This window comes from Cryptosporidium bovis (genome assembly GCF_009768925.1).
Source record: "Cryptosporidium bovis isolate 45015 chromosome Unknown contig_4, whole genome shotgun sequence".
Classification (NCBI taxonomy): domain Eukaryota; phylum Apicomplexa; class Conoidasida; order Eucoccidiorida; family Cryptosporidiidae; genus Cryptosporidium; species Cryptosporidium bovis.
The window spans coordinates 545,656-567,779 of NW_027125050.1; the positions used below are offsets into that span (position 1 = coordinate 545,656).

The window sequence follows — 22,124 nt, forward strand, 5'->3', positions numbered from 1 at the left end:
ACAAATTATTTTTATATTTACTTTATTATTTTTTTAATAGAAAGCTATACAATATGGGTGATCATAGTCAGGTAATGGACAGTGTAATAGCTACTCCAAGAGCTTCAAGTAATGGGAGCATTTTTTGGGTAACACCGACTCAATTTAATCCTCAAACGGGAACTTATCAAACACACTATTATTCAGATGATTTGGTTAAGTCTGGAACAGTAAGTGTGGGGACTCCAACTTGGAAGAATAACTCAATGGTTCCACATAATATGTCAAAGTCATATGGTGGAGTGAATAAGTCAGTGGCAGCACCAATATTGATTCCACCTCCGGTGCAAAGTAGGAATGTAAGTAATTACGATGAACCTGTAGTTAGGATACCAGAGGGAATAAAAGAATTAGAATATGAGGAGGATGACGATGATCAAAGTGTGGTTGATATAAAACAATTAAATAAAAGTTGTGAATATGATTCAGAGAATGGTGATAACTCAAATAGAGCGAAAAATGTAGTGGATGCAGTCGTTGCGTTGGGACGTGTATTGGTTAAGGATTTACAAAGAGCGGTTCCAAATATATCTCAAGGTGGCAGTAAGATATTTGACAACTGTTTAGCAGGTAGTAATAATTTATTAGACAATGAATTAACATTCTCACCAAGGAATATATTAAGAGATACACTGAAGGATAATGCAAATAATGTCAGGCCACACTTGCTTCCAAATGGTTTAACATTACAAGAGTTACCAAAATCAAGTAATCAAAATGTGAATAGCAATATAATAAATCTATCTTCGTCAACACTACTGTGCTCAGATTTGTTTTTTGATCAAAATAAATATCCAAGATTAACATTGGTATCATATGATTCGTCAAATTTAAAGACTAATGGTTTGCAATTTGAGAATGAAACAATAAAGCGTTTAAATACTGACTTTTCTGATTTACCTCTCTGTATAATAAGCTTGATTGACTGTAAAGATGGATTATTTTCAAAATTGTTATTGACACCAGATTTGGAATATAGTCCAAATTTAAATAGTTATTTAAATAGCAATAATCTTAATTCCCAAAAAAGAATAAGTTTAGTTGATTTGTACTACTGGTATAAAGATGAGGAGTTTATTTATTTATTACTGGATGTCAAAGCATCAATCATACCAAAATTGCATGATATATTAATCTTATTTGTAAATTCAATTTCATCGTGTGTAATAATGAACAATACTGGGATTATAAATCAAGAGTCACTAAATAAATTATCATTAATAGGTGAACTACAAAAACAATTTGAGAGAAGGCAAGATGAAATAATAACAAAATTGTTAAAAATAAATAAAAATGAAGAAGGTGACGCAAATAATGGGTACAATACACCAAAAAGAAGGGGAGAATCATTAAATAGTGTCAATAATAAAAATGACGATAACATTGATTCAAAGTATTCGGCACAAGGAAATCCACTATTATTATTAACTCCAAGATACAAACCAATATTAGACTCCGAATCAAAAAATAACAGACAATCAATGAATAGTGAAGATAATGATGTTGTAATTAATAAAAATGTCGGCAGTATTAAAAATACAACAAGAAACTTATTATGTACATTAAGAACAACTCCAAGGCCATACTTTATTTGGATGTTACATGATTTTAATTATATATTATATGATAAAACAAATAATATGATATGGAATAGTATTGATTATTTTGAGACGTTATTGAATGAATTAGGATGCGGGTATGACGCTGATAAAACAAGAATAAGTTACTATGAAAATTTGAAATTATATATAAGATCTTATTATGCAATGAAAGAGTGTCATACATTAGTATCACCATACAATGAAAGTGATAAAAATAACGGTAATATGTTGAGAATAGATCATTTAAAACAAATTTCTTGTTTTAGACAAAGATTACTGGGAATAAGTAAGAATCATGCATTAAGTTATAAAATAGGGCAATACAATTCGTCATCGTCAATAAAACGCTTTATAAGTATATATGTTAGTGTATTAGAAAATATGGCCTCAAATAATATATCAGAGATAAGTGAGGTGGTACAAAAAAGATTTTGTGATAGAATATTGGATGATATAGGCGATTATTATGTTAGTGAACATGCCAAATTAATTGATATGTTACCAATGAGTGAGAGTTTATTAAAAGAAAGAATTGTTGAAACAAAAACAAAGTGTATGTATTTATACAAGGAATATACAAGTAAATATATAGATACAGATATATATATAGATTATAAAATAAAATTACAAAATTACTTGCAAAAAAGAGAGGATGAAACACTGGCTGAAAATTCAAGAATATCTGTTAAATATTGCAAAACATATTTAAAGGAAATTTCTGATAAGACTATATTGAGTAAATTTAATTGCAAAAGTAATGGTGTTGTAAAATCGAGATCTGATATCGGATTATCTGATTTTAATGATGACAAAAGGAATAAAACTCCATATTTAATATTTGATTTAGAAAAGGATTTGGAGGAATTGCATAATACAATGTTAACAAGTTTGTCAGACAAAGTACCTAAAGAAGTATCGTTAAATTGTTTCCTTGAATTAGCGAATAGGTTAAGAAACGAATGGTATAGTTTAAACAAAATAAAAGATGATAGTAAGGTTTCAACTGATTTATTGAAAGGAAGAATATCAGTAGAAAACTGTTTTGGTGGTAATAGTATTTCAGGTGGAGTTTCATCAATAAGATTATCACACAATATGGATAATGAATTTCTAAGAAGGATGGAAACTCCAGAAATGTTGGTTAATAGATTAAGCAATAATTTGGATGAAATAGATTCAGACTATAATTGTTATACGATCATGCAGAAAAAAGAGTTACTGGAAGATATATTGTTGGAAGCATTGAAAAAAAAAGATAGATTAGGTGATTTTTATGATGAAAATAAGCTGTGTGAGTTAGATTCACTAATAACAACTGTCCAAGATAAATTAGATGTTGTTAATACGGAAAGAAAGAGTATGTTAGATAATGATGAGATGCAAAGGCAGGTAATATTAAGGCAGAAACGTAAAAATTGGAGAAGAATATTTTCATGTTTTAAAAGAGATAATGAATTAGAAAATATGAGATTTAACAATGATAATGGTGTACATATGGATGATTACAATGCGGTTCATTCGGTAAATAATCATAATGATATGTATTAAGTAAATTAAAATGAGTAAAGAATAATTGTGATTAACTTCGTAAAATTTGTATTATAGTTAATTACTATTGCTTATTTCATTGTCTATAAGTTGCTAGTAGCAATAACTTATTTTTTAGTATTTGTTTGTTTAATCACAATAAAATATAGGGTTATATTTTTAAAGATTAGCGTGGATTAAAAGGAACTTTATATAAACTTATATTGAATGTAGTCTGTTTTTGTATGTGTTTTTTTTCTAAGTAGTTTCTTACTGTTATAGCGAAAAATTACTGGAGTAGTAACCATTAACCGTTAAATGCCAGTGTATGTATGATGTAGTGGAAAGGGTCATGATTCACCTTCATACAAAAGGTAATATTTATTGTAAAGATAAAATTAGCGAAAATAGAGAAATATGTATATAAAATAAGGACACTAATAAAAGCAGCTAAATACTAATGAGGAAATTGGCTTAACGATAATATGGTGACATCTTAATGTTTGTATGTCCTTCAGAAGGTATATTATAGTATGGAGATGCAGACCCAAATGTTGATCTGTAGTTAGACAGAGGATCTGGAGTGTAAAGAGTGTTATTAATAGGCGATATTAGATTATTACTGAGTATTTGATTATTTTTTCTAGTGATTGTACTGTTAATTGAATTAATGTTTGTATGATTAGGAGTGCTGATATTATAAATATTTGGTGAATAATTTAAATTATTATCGACATTATGTAGATTATTGTGGTCACCAACATTTTGGTTGTTATAAGGATTAGTACTTCTATTAAATGAATCATAAACATTGCTATATGGTGATATATAGGATAGTTTTGTGGACTGATTGCCGTTTTTATTTATATGTTCAACTGATTCACTTAATGGAGTATTATATATATTATTAACAAAACTTTGTGGGGATTGAAAATGTGAGTTATTCGTGTTAATATTTGAATTAATATTTATCGTCTTAGGATCTTTTGGACTGTTGTTATTATGATGGTTCAATTTAATAGGTGATGAGCTATTTTTCTGAATAAATATATCATTTCTACATCTAAGCAAGTTAACAGTTCCATTGAGTATCCCATTATTAACAATCAGATAAAAATCATCATAACTGCAATACATCTTATTAAGATAATCATTAATTATTTGTTTAGCTAGTTTTTTGGATTTATCAGACGATAGATGCGTTCTTTTCCTCGTTTTATCACTACTAATCGTAACTTTAATGATGCTAATATGTTCAATTAACTTGGCTAGTTCATCTATAGACAGTACACCATCTCTATTTGAATCGTAATAAAAGAATATAAATTGAAGTCTCAATTTATTAAAGTTTTTAGCATTCCTCTCCTTAGTGTTATATGGTCTAAAAATGAGCATTCCTGTTAAAAACTCAACTTCTGTGATATATTCATCTTGATTTCTGTCCATAACATTAAATATAGTACCCCTATATCCAACTTCGATGATATTTACATAATCCATCAGTTTCTCAAATTCAATACTCGATATGAATCCTTTTATTGTGTTCGAAAAAGAATTAAAGAGATTTGAAAGGTAATTACATTCGTTTTGCACATCCAATTCAACTACTGCCAATGGTAAAAGTTTTGAATAACTGTTCCATTCTTTCCAACTTGAATTATTAATTGTGCTAGTATTATTTTTTATCGAAGATATTCCAAATATTTGATTTGATTTACTCTTGTTTACAAATTGAGATGCTCTTAGTTGAGGCTCTGTAACGAATCCCGTTCCTGAAATCTGCCCTGTCGTTGAGTTCGCTGTAATTCCTGCTACTCCGCCGTTAACTGTTGCTAAATTCCCAGGCTCACCAGTTATTCCAGTAATCCCAGTTCCAGGACTTATTTCTAGTGTCTTGGAGAATCCTTTATTGTTACCAATGTTATTTTCCACGGTTAATCTGTTGTTTACACCATTTATTAATGCTCCATCTTTGCAATAATAATAGTCATAGTTGCTGCTGTTTGCATTATACATTCTAATTCTGTTAGGTGCCATTTCAGAAGAAATGTCATTGTTTTTCAAAGTGTTATAGTTAAAGTTATTATTGCTAAATATCTCATTTCCTTTATTATAACAGGAACTAGGCTTGTAATTAATTACTCTTGAGTATGTACTCGGGGAAGCAAAGTATGTATTGCCACCGTTATTCACACAACCATCACCACTAGTGCTATTTACGTCCATAAATTCACTGTTTTTGTGAATATTTATGCCTCTCATACAATCACCAATATCTTGAAGGTTGTTATTCACAATTCGGTTCATTATTTACCCTGTGTACTTGCACTTGTACTGTTATTGATTTGTTTTTCTGTCACTATTAATTATACTATTTAAAGAGAGAGGTGTGCTTGTGTAGGATGTATGTAGTTACAATTTAACTAGCTTTGTTTTAACTTTAATAAAAAAACAGATATTAGTACTAGTAATATCGACAACAATGAATCCTCACCTTATGTTAATGTTAATTTATCTCTCAAAAGTAATATCTTACTTATTCGATCTAAAATATTCTAAAGTGAACACATAAAATGAGAATGTATTAACAGATTTTTCTCTTGATATTTAGTACATTTACTAAATATTTATTTTATTATACTTTACTAGTAACACTGATATTAATTATAACACCACTTAGTAGATATTATCTATATACAATAATAGTGGCTGAATTACCCGCCATTTTACATTTATGTTGTGTCACGCAGTGTATAATTAAATAAATACATGCATGCAAATAAATAACAAAAAAAGGTTTAGTTAGAAATAAACTGGCAAACAATAATATTGAATCAAATGCTGAGTTGGACTTGTATGTGTTTCGAGAGCAGCTCTCTTAGTGTCAGTCTTTGCTTTATTGCAGCCGCTCTGTAAATGTAAACAGTAATTTGCACATTAGTGAATACAAATAGTATTAGGTAAATAAGCTTTATCCTGCATTCTTTAAATTAGACTTTAGCTGCACGCACCCACATGTAATTTATATTATTGTGCCATTAAAATTGGAGTCAGTGATTTGTAGTAAGTGTTCTTTTCTTTCTTTTTTACCGCTATCGCCGTAGATAATCATTATTCCAGTGGATAAATAGCATTTCTATCGGTTTACTAACAAAAACAGGTGAGGGAGAAGAACAACAAGTGATTTAATAAGTGAGGAGCGGAGTAATGCGTAGAGAGAAATAATAACAAGATTTTGTCGGCAGACAAAAATTGTTTTCTCCAATGAACGACGAAATATTCCACATTAGTAAGAAAACAAGTGTTGTGAACTGTGATTGCAAAAATGGAAATTAGGATACTATCTTAATTTAATACTACTTTCCACTAATCAGCTAGAAAATAAGTAATAGTGGCGCCATCCCGGTGTGTGTCATGTCGCAAATACATGAATAATATGCTATAGCAATGGTATTGTGTCTATTAAATAATACTAGAGGATAAAGGGAAAGTTGAAACGAGGAAAGGAAAATAAAACAATATATATGTATTGCAGATAAAATTATAAATACTTTGGGAAGAGGATACAAGGGAAAGGGGTGATCACAAGCTTGTAATACAGACATACACCACAGTTATTTTATCTAGGGCGAAACTAAAGGTAAATAAAATTCATTTATTAATTTAGATAACAGAAATTATTTGCATTTAAAAGAGGTTTGTGCTGCATTATTTACAAATACGGTTTTGTGAATAAATAAAGGTGAAATCGTAAAAGTTATTGTTTAGTCCCAATCATATAAAAAAGGGTACGAGGTGCATAGTACAATTGGTAAAGTAGGGGATAAAAGAGAAAAAACTAAGATGCCTATAATACAATCACAACCACTACAGACTATTCAGCATTGAAAACACAACATAAAATAAGCGAAGTAAAACATATTTCAGGTCTTGGATTTATTTGCCGATTTTTTTGTCCTAAATGATTAATAACAGTAAATTACTTTATATTAAAAATGGAGGATAAAAACGATACAAAATTAGACATATATTCATTTAAAGGTAATATAGAAACATATAATATAGTTGACACAATACAGGATAGTCTGTATGGTAAGGTATATCAGGGATATGGGACAGATAGTGGTACAATGGTAGCAATAAAGTTATTAAATAAGAATGATATAATAACAAAAGAAATGAACAGATTGTTACCAGAAACACCGTTAGCAGAGGTATTTTTTGCGGAAGAAATGTCAAATCATGAATATCTAGCTACCATAAGGGACGTATTTGAAACAGATAAATACCACTGTATAGTGAGTGATTTGGCGGATGGAGAAGATCTGCTGGAACTACTTAGAAAGAATAGATACGGTTTGGATGAATACAAGACACGTGTATTTATGAAACAGGCAGCTATAGCGCTTAATGAATGTCATAATCGTGGTTTTGCATTACAAGATTTTAGTTTGGAAAACTGTTTATTATATAAAGTTGATGAAGAGTGCAGTGAAAATGGAAGCAATGAGAGGAAGTATAAAATTAAGGTATGCGATCCAGGTCAAGCTATTAGGTTTGGTAAATATATAAATAATGTGGAAATACCTGTTCCACACATAGGTTGTATAGGTAAGAAATTTAGGCCACCAGAAATATTTTCAAAGAAACCATATTATGCAAGCAAAGTTGATAGTTGGTGTTTAGGATGGAGTACGTTTTACTTATTATTTGGAATAGAATTATTTGAGAGTGTACACCAAGTTGATAATGATATAAGATGGCAATGGTATAGCTTGGGATATCGTGATTATCTGTACTCATATTTGGGATTAAAAGACAAATTAGACAATGTAACTAGGTCATTTATAGAATCCTTGGTTAATCCAGATCCAATAAAAAGAATGAGTATAAAAGAAGCATTGGAACATCCTTTTTTAAAGGAGGTTAATGAGAAAGAGAATATCATTTTGAATGACTGGGGAAGAGGATTATCTATGAATAATATTACCAAAAGTAAAGGCAGCAATATAAATGTTAAAACACCATTTATTCCCGATATATATATAAAAAAATACAAGAAATTGTACTGTTCTAAAGATAAACCAAGTGGATATTGTCCTAATATTAATAGCCAAAATAATAATTCATGTCCATTAATGTTGTCACAGTTCCCAGTTAATAGTAATAACATTACATACAATCAGCAACAAAAACAGTATCAACAAATGAATGTGTTTAAACGCCAACATATGAATTTGTTTCAAAAAAGAGCCAGTACGAGGAACAATTATCTCGGAGTTAATAGCAGTGGTAATAACAATAATAATTACTATCGTTGTGACAGAATTTGTAATATGTTACATCATAATAATTATTCAATTAGAGTAGTGAACATAAATAACCAGTCACTAGATCCTCAAAAACATAGCTTAATTGGCAAACAAATGGACAAAACTTCAAGTCAAATTAGTAATAATATTAAAGAGAATAGTAATAATCTTTTAGTAAATCCAATGCTGTTTCAATCATGTAATATACCTAATTACAATAATATTGTGAATAAAGTAGGTTTAAACAATGCAAAAAACCAGAATGATCCAGCAATTTTCTCAAATTCATACGTACCTCCAACTAGCAATCACAGTGAAGGCTTTAAAGATGAAAAAACAGGGTTATTTAATTTCTCATTTGGATTTAAGTTCGGCGGAATGTTTTCACCTAATAATTTTAGTAATAATGGAGCATCTTTGAGTTACATTCCCCCAATGCAGAAGATGAATAATTATTATAGAAGGAACGTATGAACGTATAGCTGATCTTTTAAATATTGTATGGAAGCAATTTGATGATTTTGCAATTGTGTAGATTGTCAATAATTAAAACAGTATTCCAGTTGATAAATATAGTATTGACTATGATTCTATTTAAATGGCTAGATGACGAGAAACTTGTGTTAATTATATTTAAAGGATTGTTCATATTATAATTTGATTGATTTAGGCTATATTTAATAATAGGATATATACCCAACTTGTTATTATTGTTATCAACGTTATATACCATTATTGTTCCATCACTAGATATTATAGTTAGTTTTGACATAATACTAATATTGCTTTTATTGTTGTGTGTTTTTAGATGATATGAATCAATAATATTCTTCTGTGGCAATTTGAATGAGATGGGTAACAGTTTATGATTACCATATTTATATGAAATGAACCACAAGACACCATCTAACGTGATTATTATTAAAATATTGGGCAATTTCCAATTGTGAGTATTAATAATTAGTGAACTTTCCAATGTTAACAACAATTCTGGTCTGTTATTGTCTTTAGGCCAAATATTCCAAATACAGAAACAGTTTTTCTCACCAGATGAATTTGTGTTGTTAATATTACTAGTAAAATTAAATGGAGTATTTTCTCCCATAAATTCTGCTAAATTAAATGTGCCTGTGTTTAGTATTGTATTGTTATTATTTGCCTTACCTAAATATGAAGAATAATAGTCATTAATTCCATTCCCATGAGTTATTATATATCTACAAGAATAATCTATAATATTGGACCAATTGCAGTCCTTTTTATGTGATTGGAAAACAATTAGTGGTATAAAAGGACAATTACTATCATTGTAATTGATATTATTTCCACAATCATCAAAGTATGGCAATTTATCATTTACATAACAACTATTATTTACATTTTCATCATATACGGAATCTGTTAATGTATTCTTAATTTCTTTTTGTAATAATTCGTCATTTGACGCAGATTTGTTATTCATAATGTACTCGTTTACACTTTCAAAATCAATTACATCGTTCATTTCCATACTGTTATTGTCGTGAAAATCATATTTATAACAATTAACATGGCTATCTATATCTTTATTTACCCTGTATATCAGTATATAGCCATTTGAAGTAGACAATACTATATTTATTTTGGCAGGACACCAATTAACACTGTTTATTGTGCCTATTAGCAATTTGTTGTTAATTGAATTTATATCACTAGAATTAATATTTGACACTGTATCATTAATATTGTCTCTGAGACTGTTGCTGTTATTCTTGACAGTACTGTTATTATTAGTATTGTTAATGCTAATACTATGATTATCACCCCCAATACTGCTGTTATTATTTATTCCAGAAACAGTACCACTAGTAGTACTAGTATTGTGAGTTATGCTATCTATTACTTTATTTTTCATATTACAGTAGTGATTATAATTATTAACTCCAAAACCATTGCTGTTTTTTATAATGATAGGTTTAGGTATAGACAAATTATTACCTATGTGATTCAATTTGTTATAGTTATTGAATGCAAAAGAATGACACCAATATGGATATATGATTTGTCTTATTCTTCTTTTCCTTATTTGTATATGTTCACCACATATTATTGCTTTAACGTTGTATTGATTTTGTATTTTTGAGAAATTAAGTGGCACATCTGTATATATCTGAATAAATTCAATGTCATTTTCATTATTGTTAAAGACGCAACTTTCCGATCTTATAAATATGCTTTTGATTCTTTTTCTCACATTCAAACAGAAGTCTACTTGACCTATTTTACTCGAATTCCTACTGTTACTTGTATAACTTAATATACCATATTCGCTATTATTATTGCCATAGTTGTTATTTATGAAATATCCGTCACATATGCACCTTTTAGATTTAATCGATTCTTTTAACAATAATATGGAATTCAGCAGCAACTCCAATTTTAATCTTTTGTTGTCCACTATTACATCATTATTATATCTTAATATATTATTCTCATATACGTTTATTTCACTATCATCTTTATTAATGCTAATAAACGAATATGATGAATGACAAGAAGAGGAGTGCAAATTATTGTCACTATTGCTGAATTCACCAGGGGTGTTTTTTAATGGTTTAGGAGACAATAGTGAGTCTTGAGATACCGTTAATGACAATATTTTATCACCCACATTTGCATTATGATCATTTTTATTTGAAACACTTGTTTTTTTAATGAATGTGCTTGGATGTAAATAATACAGTTTGGAATTTAATAATAGATTATTCAAGCCCTTTTCAACTAAGAATGGCATATTTGAGTCGTTTGTACAATTAATTAACAATTTGTAATCAACATATACTAAGTCGAACATACTCCCTCTGTTGTTTTTTATAAACCAAGAAAAATATATATCGCTATTCTTTCTCATTCTTTCACAACTTATCCTTTCAGTATATCTTCTGTTTGTTTCCATTTTCTTTTTATTTTTCAGTTTTTTATCTAATTCATCACATTCATTGGCATCACTATTATTATTATCATCGTCAATTGTTATTTTACCATCACTTGAATAAATATCATAATCCTTTACCGAATTCTGTTTATTTTCGGTCTCTATTCTTTTTTCTTTCTCATTAGTTTCACCATTTTCCATATCAGTATCGATATTATACATATCATCATTTATAAAAAACGAATTAATGTAAGTGCCTCTTGTTATTTTATTGTTATGGGAAGCTGTGGTTTTATCATCATATATTGTAACGTTTAATAAATGAGGATTTGATGTAATGTTAACGTCATTTTCGGCACTGAAATAAGAGACACAATTGTTCGGTACCACCTTTATTTCATTCTCGTTTCTAATTATATTAATTGAAAATTGATCTGATAACTCCACATTTACATCCCCATTTTCACCATCACTATTCATTTCACTTTCTCTTAGTACATTGTAATATATATTTAATATACTATTAGAATTGTAAAGTGATATTACGTCTTGATTTCTTAATATATATGTTAATAAAATATTATTTATATTATAATTAAACCATATATTGTTTATTAGATATACAAAAAGTTGATTTTTCACTATTCTTTTTTCATTCATATTTAAAAATAGTATATAGTTATTATTACTGTTATCACTATCACCATCCAGTTTTAATTTAAAATAACAAACTATCATTGGTATAAATAACAATATATATTCCTTCCAAATTAAAAACTGTACATCAAAATAATATTTTTTCAATAATAATTTAGTATTTTCTATATATGTTCTTTTAAATGATATTAATTGTGATAAATAATATTCATAATTATAAATATTACCAGTTTTTATATTAATTTGTTCTTTATTCAATTCCGCAACTATATCCTGGTTTATTTTTACTGATATTGTCAACAATATTATGTAAATACTTGACACTTCCAAATCACTTAGTTCAAATTTATCATTTACAACATCGTTAATAGTAAAATTACTACTGCACGATGCATTATTATCAATGTATTGATTTAAGATTATTAGCAGTAGTATTACATTATTGCTTTTGTTTCTAACACTTTTACTATTTGTAATTGTCATTCTTAAACCCTGTATTATTATATTAGATATTATTATGAACTTTGATATACTTATCATTAAATTATATATTTTATAATTGTTATCTTCATTTATATTGTTACTATTATTATAGCCAATGTTTATCCTCAACAAACATTGTTGCAATAATAATGATATTATATATATCTTTATTAAAATAACACCAACATTATGCTCATCTTTGTTGTCATAAATTTCTATTATCAACAAATATATCCTATTCCACATTAATAATATAATATTCTCGTACTTCATTAATTGTTTGATGTTGCTATTATTTGTTATTAGCTTAATGTTGTTATTTAATAAACAATACAAATTCATTATATCGTTTAATATATTATACCTGCCTTCAACATCGTTTTTACTTAGTGTATAATACAAGATTAATTCTATATATACATCCATTAAATTATATAAATCAAATGCACTATTGTTTTCCCATCCTATGATTATTCCATCATTCACCAATTCAAGCAGTTTATTTATTATATTACTTATTTTAAACTTTATGTCAACATAACTCGCATCACTCACTGAACTCAATGTTAAATAATTGTCAAGTTTGATAAAACCATATATTGATTTACTTGATGATATTCTTATCAAATCTTTATACCAAGTTAATAAATTATCCTTTATACTATTATCTGTCAAGTAATAATTAACACTAATATAATATACATACTTATATATCTTTTTCATAATTATCGACTTTATAACTGTATTGTAGTACATAAAATACTTTGAATTCATAAATACATTTCTGTTTTCCTCTAAATAATAAAACCATGATAAATAGTGATAGGGATTCATGCATCTTTTTATATAATAACATATTATTTCAATAATACATTTAAATTCCGAATATTTTTTAAATGGCGTGTTATATTGATAATTATTTGTTAATTTCTTTTTAATATATTTGTTATATAACATTAAGTGTTCCGGATGTATAAAACTGTAGTTTAAATCAAAACTATTTGTATTCGCTATATTAACATTATCATCATCATAAAAAACACTGCAAGTAGAACCTTCTATATTTAATTCGCCATCTCCATTATTCTTAATATTGTCATAAAACCCAATTATTCCCTGTCTTTTATCACATATCTTAAAAAAATTCGTTGGAATCGAAATATTAATAAACATATTATAAACGCAAATTCCGATGCTCTCATTGTTGGTATTACTAACATTATTTAACAAATGATAGTTCATTAATGCTATTATAGATAACCAAGGATCCTTATTTTCCAATGATAGCAACCATATGTCATTTATCTGTCTGTTCAGTATATTTTTTATTGAAATATAATAGTTGTTCATATTATCACTCTTTTTATTTATCAATAGTTTTAATATTACCATTAACAGTTGCGGATCATTTAGATACTTAATGCATACATTTGATATTTCTTCATATGAATTGCTTAGTATGAAGAAACATATACTCCAATAGTATTTCCTTTGTTTAATTAAATAATATCCGTTCTTCATCGCTTGTTTTCTTAATTCATCATTATCGTAATCATAATTTAGCAAAAAATCGAATACATTCTTTTGATCAATTATTTTGAATATCGCAGAAACAATATTCAACTTATCTAAGCATGTATATATTACTAATATGATATTCATTATCTCATTATTGTCAATATTACCACCATTATTAACATTACAATCAATAGATCCTAATAATTCTTTTCTCTTTTCTGCAACTATTTTAATATATTTTTGATATAATTTATATATCCATTTCTCGATAAATTCTTGAAATTTATTGTTATCTGGAAATACATATATTAGACCGTTCTTTCTCATCTCATTCCAATCAATTAATTTTGCTTTGCCCCCATAAGTATCACACAACATGCTATCTATAATATAGTCTTTATCACATAATAGAATCCAACAAATATCCTCTGATGTTAAGATACAATCTGGCTTGATATTATTAAAATATCTGTTCTTTATTATATATCTCTTTATGTTATACTCTTCTATTTCTGCAACGCTCATTTTGTTTCTTTCTTTATTATTTAGTAATAACTCCGATAAAGAATCATGTAATTGTCTGTGTACATTATTATCACTTAAAAATAAGTGATCCTCACCTCTTTCGCTTCCAACATCAATATAATCATAGCCTAATTTTTCAATAATATTATATGGCTCCAAATTCATATTTGGAAGCAAATTATTTTCCTTGCTATTATTGCAAGTGTTGTGTTCCATAATCTTATTTATCAGTTTTTTAGAAAAATATTGTTTTTTATCATTTAATGAAAAAATAAAATCCTCCAATACACTTATTTTATGAAATGAATAATTATTACTATCTTCATAATAAGATCTATTTTTGTCTTTATTGTAAATATCAGGTAATAATTTATTACTATAAAAAAACAACAATGTATCGAATAAATCCAATTTTTGCACATTGACCAATTCCATATCAACACAATATTCATTAACATCATTACATTTAAACTCCCATTTACAAATATCTCTGTTCCAATAGATAGTTACAATATTGCTTGTATTCTCGTATGTAAGTATACATTTATATGTACCATCAAAATCAAGGTAAAGAAATAAATTGTTTAAGCAGTTTTTATTGGTGCCTGAATTTCCATTTAACACCTCAATTTCTTGAAATGGATTTAGTACTAGCCTTTTCACACTATTTTCACTATCGTCGTCAAAATTGGTTAACATATTCAGTGATATAAGTGAATAACATACCAAAACTTGTTTGTTTCGATTATAAATTAATATGTTATAATCTAATATCTTTATTCTAAGATTCTCATCACAATCCGACTTATTCAACACTATTTCACCTATTAAATTTACTCCAACAATCTCAAATTCACAAAGCAACAGCTCACACACATTTATATACAATTGATTAGTATTCATTTCATTATTTTTCTTATAATAACTTGGGTGTATTTCACTCGAAATGAATATTAATTGATGATCAATATTATCCATATTTACAATCTCGAAATCACTCTCTAAATTAATCTGGTTGTTTCTGCCGTTTATTGGTGGAATTACAGTTATTCCCATTATTATATTGTCATTTACACTAATTAACGTATTTCTTTTAAACATAAGTTTAAATTTGAAAAAAATTAAATGTGACACATTCGTCTCATAGTCTTTCACAATACAAATATAAATATTGTCCAAGTAATTAGATTTTCGATATTTGCTTATTTTTGAAACCTCATACTTTAATATGCTATTGCTGAAATCATTTCCACCATTAATATTCATTTCAAACAAGTAACTTAATATTTTCTCATGTTTGTGCCTTACGCTATCAAATTCTCCATGGTTAATTTGCTTTTCAGATGAAACTGGTTCAACGTAAACATTAATCAACTCTAAACGAATCAAGCCCACGGCTTTTAATCCGTTCAACCCAATTATTCTCAACTTAGTTCCAGAATTGCATTTAGCTAGTATAAATGAATAGTAACTTCTTGAAATAGGATGCGATATATACAGTATGTTTTCTATTCTCAAATCAATAAGTCTTATTGTATTATCGTAATTTGTATTATTCTCATATAAATTTAAAAACAATTCGTTATCTAATGCATCTCTCATATTTTCTTCCACATGCATTTTTTTGTTAGTACCGTTATTACTGCTAATTGCATGTATGGAGTAGAACTTTTTTTCAATATTAAAATTACTGCTAACCAGAATAAGTTCGCAATTATTTGTTAAAAGAAGAATTTTATTCATACAATATAACTCAATAGCACTTTTACCAAATTGAAATTTTGATGATTTGGCGTTTATGTTGTTATCAGCATCACTAATGGCATCCAGAGTGTGAGTATTGTTTTTAATAAAGTAAAAATCGGGAATAATATTAGACTTAATGTATCTAGTAAAATACCATCTTCTGTTGTCTTCATCAAGGGTATAATTGGCAACATCGTAATCTTGTGTTACAATTAAAAATTCGTATATTCTCTTTCTATTTCTATAATAAAAATCGTTATTTCTCCAAAAAGATAACACTTTAAATCTTTCAAGTGAAAGACTGTTGTTCTGGTCAAAATCAACTCTGGATATGCTTGGATGAAGTTGGTCATTCCAGACATTTAGCTGAAACACTTTAAAATAGTAGTATTTACTCCCTATTGTGACCATTATTCTAAGCTCTTTTTCCTGGTTTTCGTCGTTCATAAGTACGTTCTCGTCGTGAATACACATATTAAGTGGTATAAATGAATTTAAACAATCAGCTGTATTTGGCAAGTAGTCTTGTTTTCCAAAATTTTCACCGATACTGTTGTTTATATTATTGTAATAGTAGTCCAGAATATCATCTTCGTCGTAAAGCTTGAATCTATCAGACGAGTAATAATAAGACTCGTTATTATCTTTCAATCCCAGAAGTGAATAATAATGATCATCAATTGAATTAAAGTGCTCGAAATTGTTGATAATACTTCTCCTAAATGCATTATTTCTGTATTCATCTTCCCAAGCAACACTTATAAAGTCATGATCACTGTTTAGGTCGTCATAAAAACGTAAAAATATACTTTGAAAAAAAACACATGGCTTATCTAATGATGATTCTCTCCATATTCGAACATATATTTCACTTTCAGACTTTGATATGGTTGTGAATATGGATATATCATTTATACCCCCATTTTTCTTAACATTAGTTGGTATTGTATTATTTTTCCAATTAACACTAATTATTTTCTCATTCAAAGATATTTTTTGGTACTGAAATAACTTTGAAAACATATCATTAATATTATTGTCAGAGTCTGAATTTTTTGAATATTCAATATTGTATGATATTTGTTCATACCTCCAAATATACAATTCGCTGCCCATTTTTTTATATGTTATTATAAATCTCTCACTATCATCCAAAAGTACATTCATTCCATTATTTAAACTACCATTATCAATGCTAAACTCCCTATTTAAAATAGGCTTTGTGTCAATATTTGTCATTATCTCTATTTTAGCACTATTAATATCATTAAAATCACATTTTGACCTCGACTTGTCGTATCTCCTGGACCTTATTTCGTTATATATATCTATATTAAATATTTCTATATTTGTTTTCCATATTGATATAAATCCACTGTTTATTATATTGCTATTATTATTGTCAACACAAACATAATTAAATATTAATTTATCATAATCAATCCAATTTGCTGAAAGTATTATTGATTTGTAATTTTTATTTGAAGAAATCTCAATCCGCTTAAACAATGAAAACTTAAGGTTTTTGTATCTCATTTCCCAAAGAAAGCTAAGTCTTTTCTTCTCATTTATCCCAAATAAATCTCTCTTATTAAACAATTCATCACTTACATTTGTTAAATTACACACCTGTTCATAGTATTCCCTCATTTCAAAGTCAAAACTGGGTGCCTCCAAACCCTCATCCAAAAGTCTCATATATTCTTTATCGTGATCGAGAGACCATATCTCAAATCCATTATTGTAACAAATACAAAGAATAAGCAATTCATCATGCCAAAAAATGCTTCTCAAAAATAAATCATTGTTTTGCCCTTTTGCAGCGAATTCTGGATTATTAACAAAACCATTGTTATTTGGAAGTATTGTCTGCAAAGTTTTTCCTTCTGAAAAATCTACAATAACTACCTTCTCAATCCCATTCTCACTTTTAACCAGTGCAACTACAGGCCATTTTTTATGCACATGCTTTTCAAATTTGTTTTGACTAAACATTTGTTCATTCAATCGCTAACACTCCTTAACGTCTGTACTTACACAGTGTTTTGAAATATGAGATTTTAATTAGTTCTATATTGCTCCCACACAAAAAAAAGTACTACCATAGTCTCACATTGTCATTCCTTTTGTTGGAACTTATAAATTAGTAACCAGAACACGACGATACAATTCCTATAACTCGTTCAATTACCGACTCCAAAGCACTTATTTCACTCAATCGTACACGAATTGTGCATTATATCTTTTCAGAAAAGTACAAGCAAAAATGAACAATTATTTATATTTTCATTTAATTTGCTTGTTTCAATAATCAACTTTTATTAAAAATGCAGAGCCCGCCTCCATCCGATTTGGCGGGAGAACTTTTCTATGGCCATTAAAATTAACATTGTATTGGAAGGGAAGTTAAAAAATAGATTATTTATAGTTACTGTGTATATATTTATATTATAGAAAATAAAAAACCAAATAAAGTATAGGTGTGTCTAGGTTTAATTACCAAGGAAAATAAAAATAACAAGGCTAAAGTATTGCGATAACAGAAATCTGACAACATCAATTTACATAAGGAGATATAGGTGCATACCCGTTTCTCTTTTTTCTGTATTGCGGTGGTGAACATTGGTTTATTTTGTTGTTAGTAATTGCATTGTTTTTATTTGAAATCTATTTAAAAGTTATTTACTATCTTTACAAAGACGAAAACAATATACTACAAATATATAAGAGTAGAGTGATATAGAGGCGAAAGACAGGTTTCTTTCTAGATTTATCTTCTGGAGAGTGTAATATATTCAAATAAACTTCAATTTAGCTGAATATATTATTTAACACTGTAATGAATATTTTATATTCAAATAGAAGTCAAGTTTTGTTACGGTTCGATTTTTTTTGAGATGAAAAAGCTTAAAATTGGTACTGTAAATAACATAAAGTTATTTATCTTATTACTTAATATTATAGGTGTATTTAATGTGATATCTCAATCTTTGGGACGTGATCTTGGAGTTGAATCTGGCGATACCTTGATTGATAGATTGTATTATAATAGATATCATTCAAATAATACAAAATATCTTGTATGGCTATTGGTATTAATACCGGTATTTATATGTATTCCTTGTTTAATATGGGTATGGTGCAGTGATCATTGTTTTCAAATGTTGAAATACCGAAGTAATATGAAAGCAATTAAAGAGAAGAAGCTTTTAAATGAGATTATTATGTCGAATTTGAACGATAACATTATGAACAAAGATTTTTCAAGCAGCATTGAATCTGTACCATCTGCCGTGTCTACAAATGTTGAAAGCAGCGTTCCATCTTTAAGTCACGTACCACCTATTCATGCTCAAACTCATCCACCACAGCATACTTCTCAGTATCACCATGTTCCTTACCAACAACCACCGGGAATTCATAAAACTATGGAAATGAGTTTTGCACCGCCAAATACTACTGTTGCATCTCACCCTACATATATTCAATCTTCACCAAGTTATATTCCTGGTTGTCATCCGCATCATCTAGCACAACCTGTTACCAGTATAGTTGACGATAACTATGTTAATCAACTCCCATTTAACTGTGGTGCATCACCATCACCTCTATTTGAAGACGATATTGGTACTACTCATTGTGAATGCAATAATTATAATCATAATCACAATAGTAATGTTATTTATAGTGAAAGTTGTTCTTGCAACCGAGTTGACATTCCGCTCTAAGTTATTGAAACCAGTTTGTTATAGAGTGAGACTCATGGAACTATCTAATATGGTTTCACTTCGTGATACCAGAGAATGTATATACATGTATAACTGACAAACTTTATATTTACTACTAAATGTTTGTGTTACCGAATCTATGGAGCTACTTTGAGTAACGATGTGTATTTTTATATGTATGCATTTATTTATCTAGTAACTGTCTTGTATATATGTATTTATATGCATGTACATTTATACATATGATTTATTTTTAATGTTAGTTTTTCTTATGTTTCATCTCGTATTTATTAACTTTTTTGGTGAACTCGTTTAGAATTTTCTTTTCACTTTAACTAGGGAAAATTTAAATGAGAATAGTGGGGACTCCGAGTCATCTTAATTGTTTATTTTAAACGAGGTGAAATAGGTGGACGAGACTAATTAAAAAGCCGCAAATAGTGGGATAACTATTCTATCCAAAGATGTTTGGCGATTTACCAATTAAAATACTAAAATTACATGAAACAGCGACTATAAATAAAAAGGCACATAACAAATAGATACATCTTTATAAAAGTATAACTAAAAGCTGTTTGCCCTTATTTCCCAGAATCTAAAGGCTAAAAATACTTCCAATATTCATTTCTGTGTAAACTTATACACGAATACTAAAAGGTGCAGTATTAACAGATAATATTCGCATGTTTACATTGCATACAAGGTATTATTCTATTAATTTAATATTTTAAATTTAAAAATTCAACTTAAATTGTAATATTTTCGTTTAATTATATTTTTTTTAGTTAAATTATTGTTATTGCTGTTAGTACTACCTGGTGGTCTTCCTCTTGTTACTGAACCGGGAGGTCTTCCTCTCGTATTGGATTTTTTTCTATTTAGGTTTAAATCAACTAATTCAGTGTTGCTTATATTATAAATTGGTTTCACATTTGATTCTAGAATACCTGGATTATTTTTCATAAAAAGCTCAATAGATGATATAATCATTTTTAATCTTGAATTCAGTTTAAGTAATATCTCTTCTTTTCTATCAAAAGTTATATCAATATCATTTATAGAAGTTTGGTATTTATTATATAAGTCACAGTAAATGTGTTTATTAATTTCCATATTCTGCAGGAAATCACTATTATTTGACATGACATTATTATATTTTCGTTGGATATCGTCACTAGATGTGTTTATTTCTATTTTAATCTTGTTTTTGACACAATCAATGTATTGTAGAATACTTGTCTTATCATTTATCGATCTATATTCCACATTTTCCTTATTCAAAAACATCTCTTTGATAATAAATCCACCATCTTTGGCATCTGTGTTATTCAGTAAACAGATAAATTCACTCCTCATATTGTTTTTTTCTTCCTCAAGCGATGTATTTCTCGATATTTCCAGTAACAACTCAACTAATTTGTTATAGTTGTCCTCAATTAATAGCCATCTTTGATCTATATATTCATTGTATCTATATAAGGATGAGAATACATTATTAAACATGTTTGGAAATGATAGTAGTTCATTACACCACTCGTAACCTACATTCACATTTTCAGTCTCAATTCTGTTCTTATTCTCCAAATTTCCTTCACCTTTACTAAATTTTGGCTCATTTTCCATGTTCAGATTGTCAATTATACAACTAGTACCACCATTCTCTACCCCTGCAACTATTTCGTCATTGTTTTCTATTTTTGCTCCATCTTTTATCCCTATTTCGTTGTTGTCTACACGTATAAGTTCATTGATTTTCTCCATCTAACAGTAAAATACTCATCAAACCGTACAAGTACTTTCAATTCCTAGACTTATATATGCAAACCCTTGACTTTTTCTTGTTTTTTCTCAAATATTTTAAATCCGACCTCAGACGAGCCCGCCTCTCCAATATTAAAAGTCACATGTACAGGTAATGTATGAAGAATAAAATAGGTATATATACATGTTTTAAGGTATCAATACTTTGGATATGTTAAATATACATAAGAAATTAAATTCGTGTGAGAGAGCAAGCCTACTTTCTATTTTACTAAAATAAACAATGTTAAACATTTGAAGAAAAAACAATATA

At 28.0% G+C, this 22,124-nt stretch overlaps 6 protein-coding genes across 6 annotated transcripts; 3 read left to right on the plus strand and 3 right to left on the minus strand.

The window, feature by feature from the left end:
- Positions 1 to 53: 53 nt before the first annotated feature.
- On the plus strand, positions 54 to 3,188 carry FG379_002764 (uncharacterized protein; the record flags this gene model as incomplete). The annotated part of the gene is made up of 1 exon (XM_067328454.1): positions 54 to 3,188. One exon carries the CDS (start codon positions 54 to 56, stop codon positions 3,186 to 3,188), a length of 3,135 nt encoding a protein of 1,044 aa, XP_067181952.1.
- Positions 3,189 to 3,641: 453 nt separating this feature from the next.
- On the minus strand, positions 3,642 to 5,474 carry FG379_002765 (erythrocyte membrane-associated antigen; the record flags this gene model as incomplete). Its single annotated transcript, XM_067328455.1, has 1 exon — positions 3,642 to 5,474. The coding sequence occupies one exon, from the start codon at positions 5,472 to 5,474 to the stop codon at positions 3,642 to 3,644; it is 1,833 nt and encodes a 610-aa protein (XP_067181953.1).
- A 1,688-nt stretch (positions 5,475 to 7,162) lies between these two features.
- FG379_002766 (uncharacterized protein) lies at positions 7,163 to 8,796 on the plus strand (the record flags this gene model as incomplete). Its single annotated transcript, XM_067328456.1, has 2 exons — positions 7,163 to 8,713; positions 8,785 to 8,796. The coding sequence occupies 2 exons, from the start codon at positions 7,163 to 7,165 to the stop codon at positions 8,794 to 8,796; spliced, it is 1,563 nt and encodes a 520-aa protein (XP_067181954.1).
- A 173-nt stretch (positions 8,797 to 8,969) lies between these two features.
- Positions 8,970 to 18,317, minus strand: FG379_002767 (uncharacterized protein; the record flags this gene model as incomplete). Its single annotated transcript, XM_067328457.1, has 1 exon — positions 8,970 to 18,317. One exon carries the CDS (start codon positions 18,315 to 18,317, stop codon positions 8,970 to 8,972), a length of 9,348 nt encoding a protein of 3,115 aa, XP_067181955.1.
- Positions 18,318 to 19,219: 902 nt separating this feature from the next.
- Positions 19,220 to 20,050, plus strand: FG379_002768 (signal peptide transmembrane domain near N-terminus; the record flags this gene model as incomplete). The annotated part of the gene is made up of 1 exon (XM_067328458.1): positions 19,220 to 20,050. The coding sequence occupies one exon, from the start codon at positions 19,220 to 19,222 to the stop codon at positions 20,048 to 20,050; it is 831 nt and encodes a 276-aa protein (XP_067181956.1).
- A 741-nt stretch (positions 20,051 to 20,791) lies between these two features.
- On the minus strand, positions 20,792 to 21,811 carry FG379_002770 (uncharacterized protein; the record flags this gene model as incomplete). Its single annotated transcript, XM_067328460.1, has 1 exon — positions 20,792 to 21,811. The coding sequence occupies one exon, from the start codon at positions 21,809 to 21,811 to the stop codon at positions 20,792 to 20,794; it is 1,020 nt and encodes a 339-aa protein (XP_067181958.1).
- Between the last annotated feature and the right edge of the window lie 313 nt (positions 21,812 to 22,124).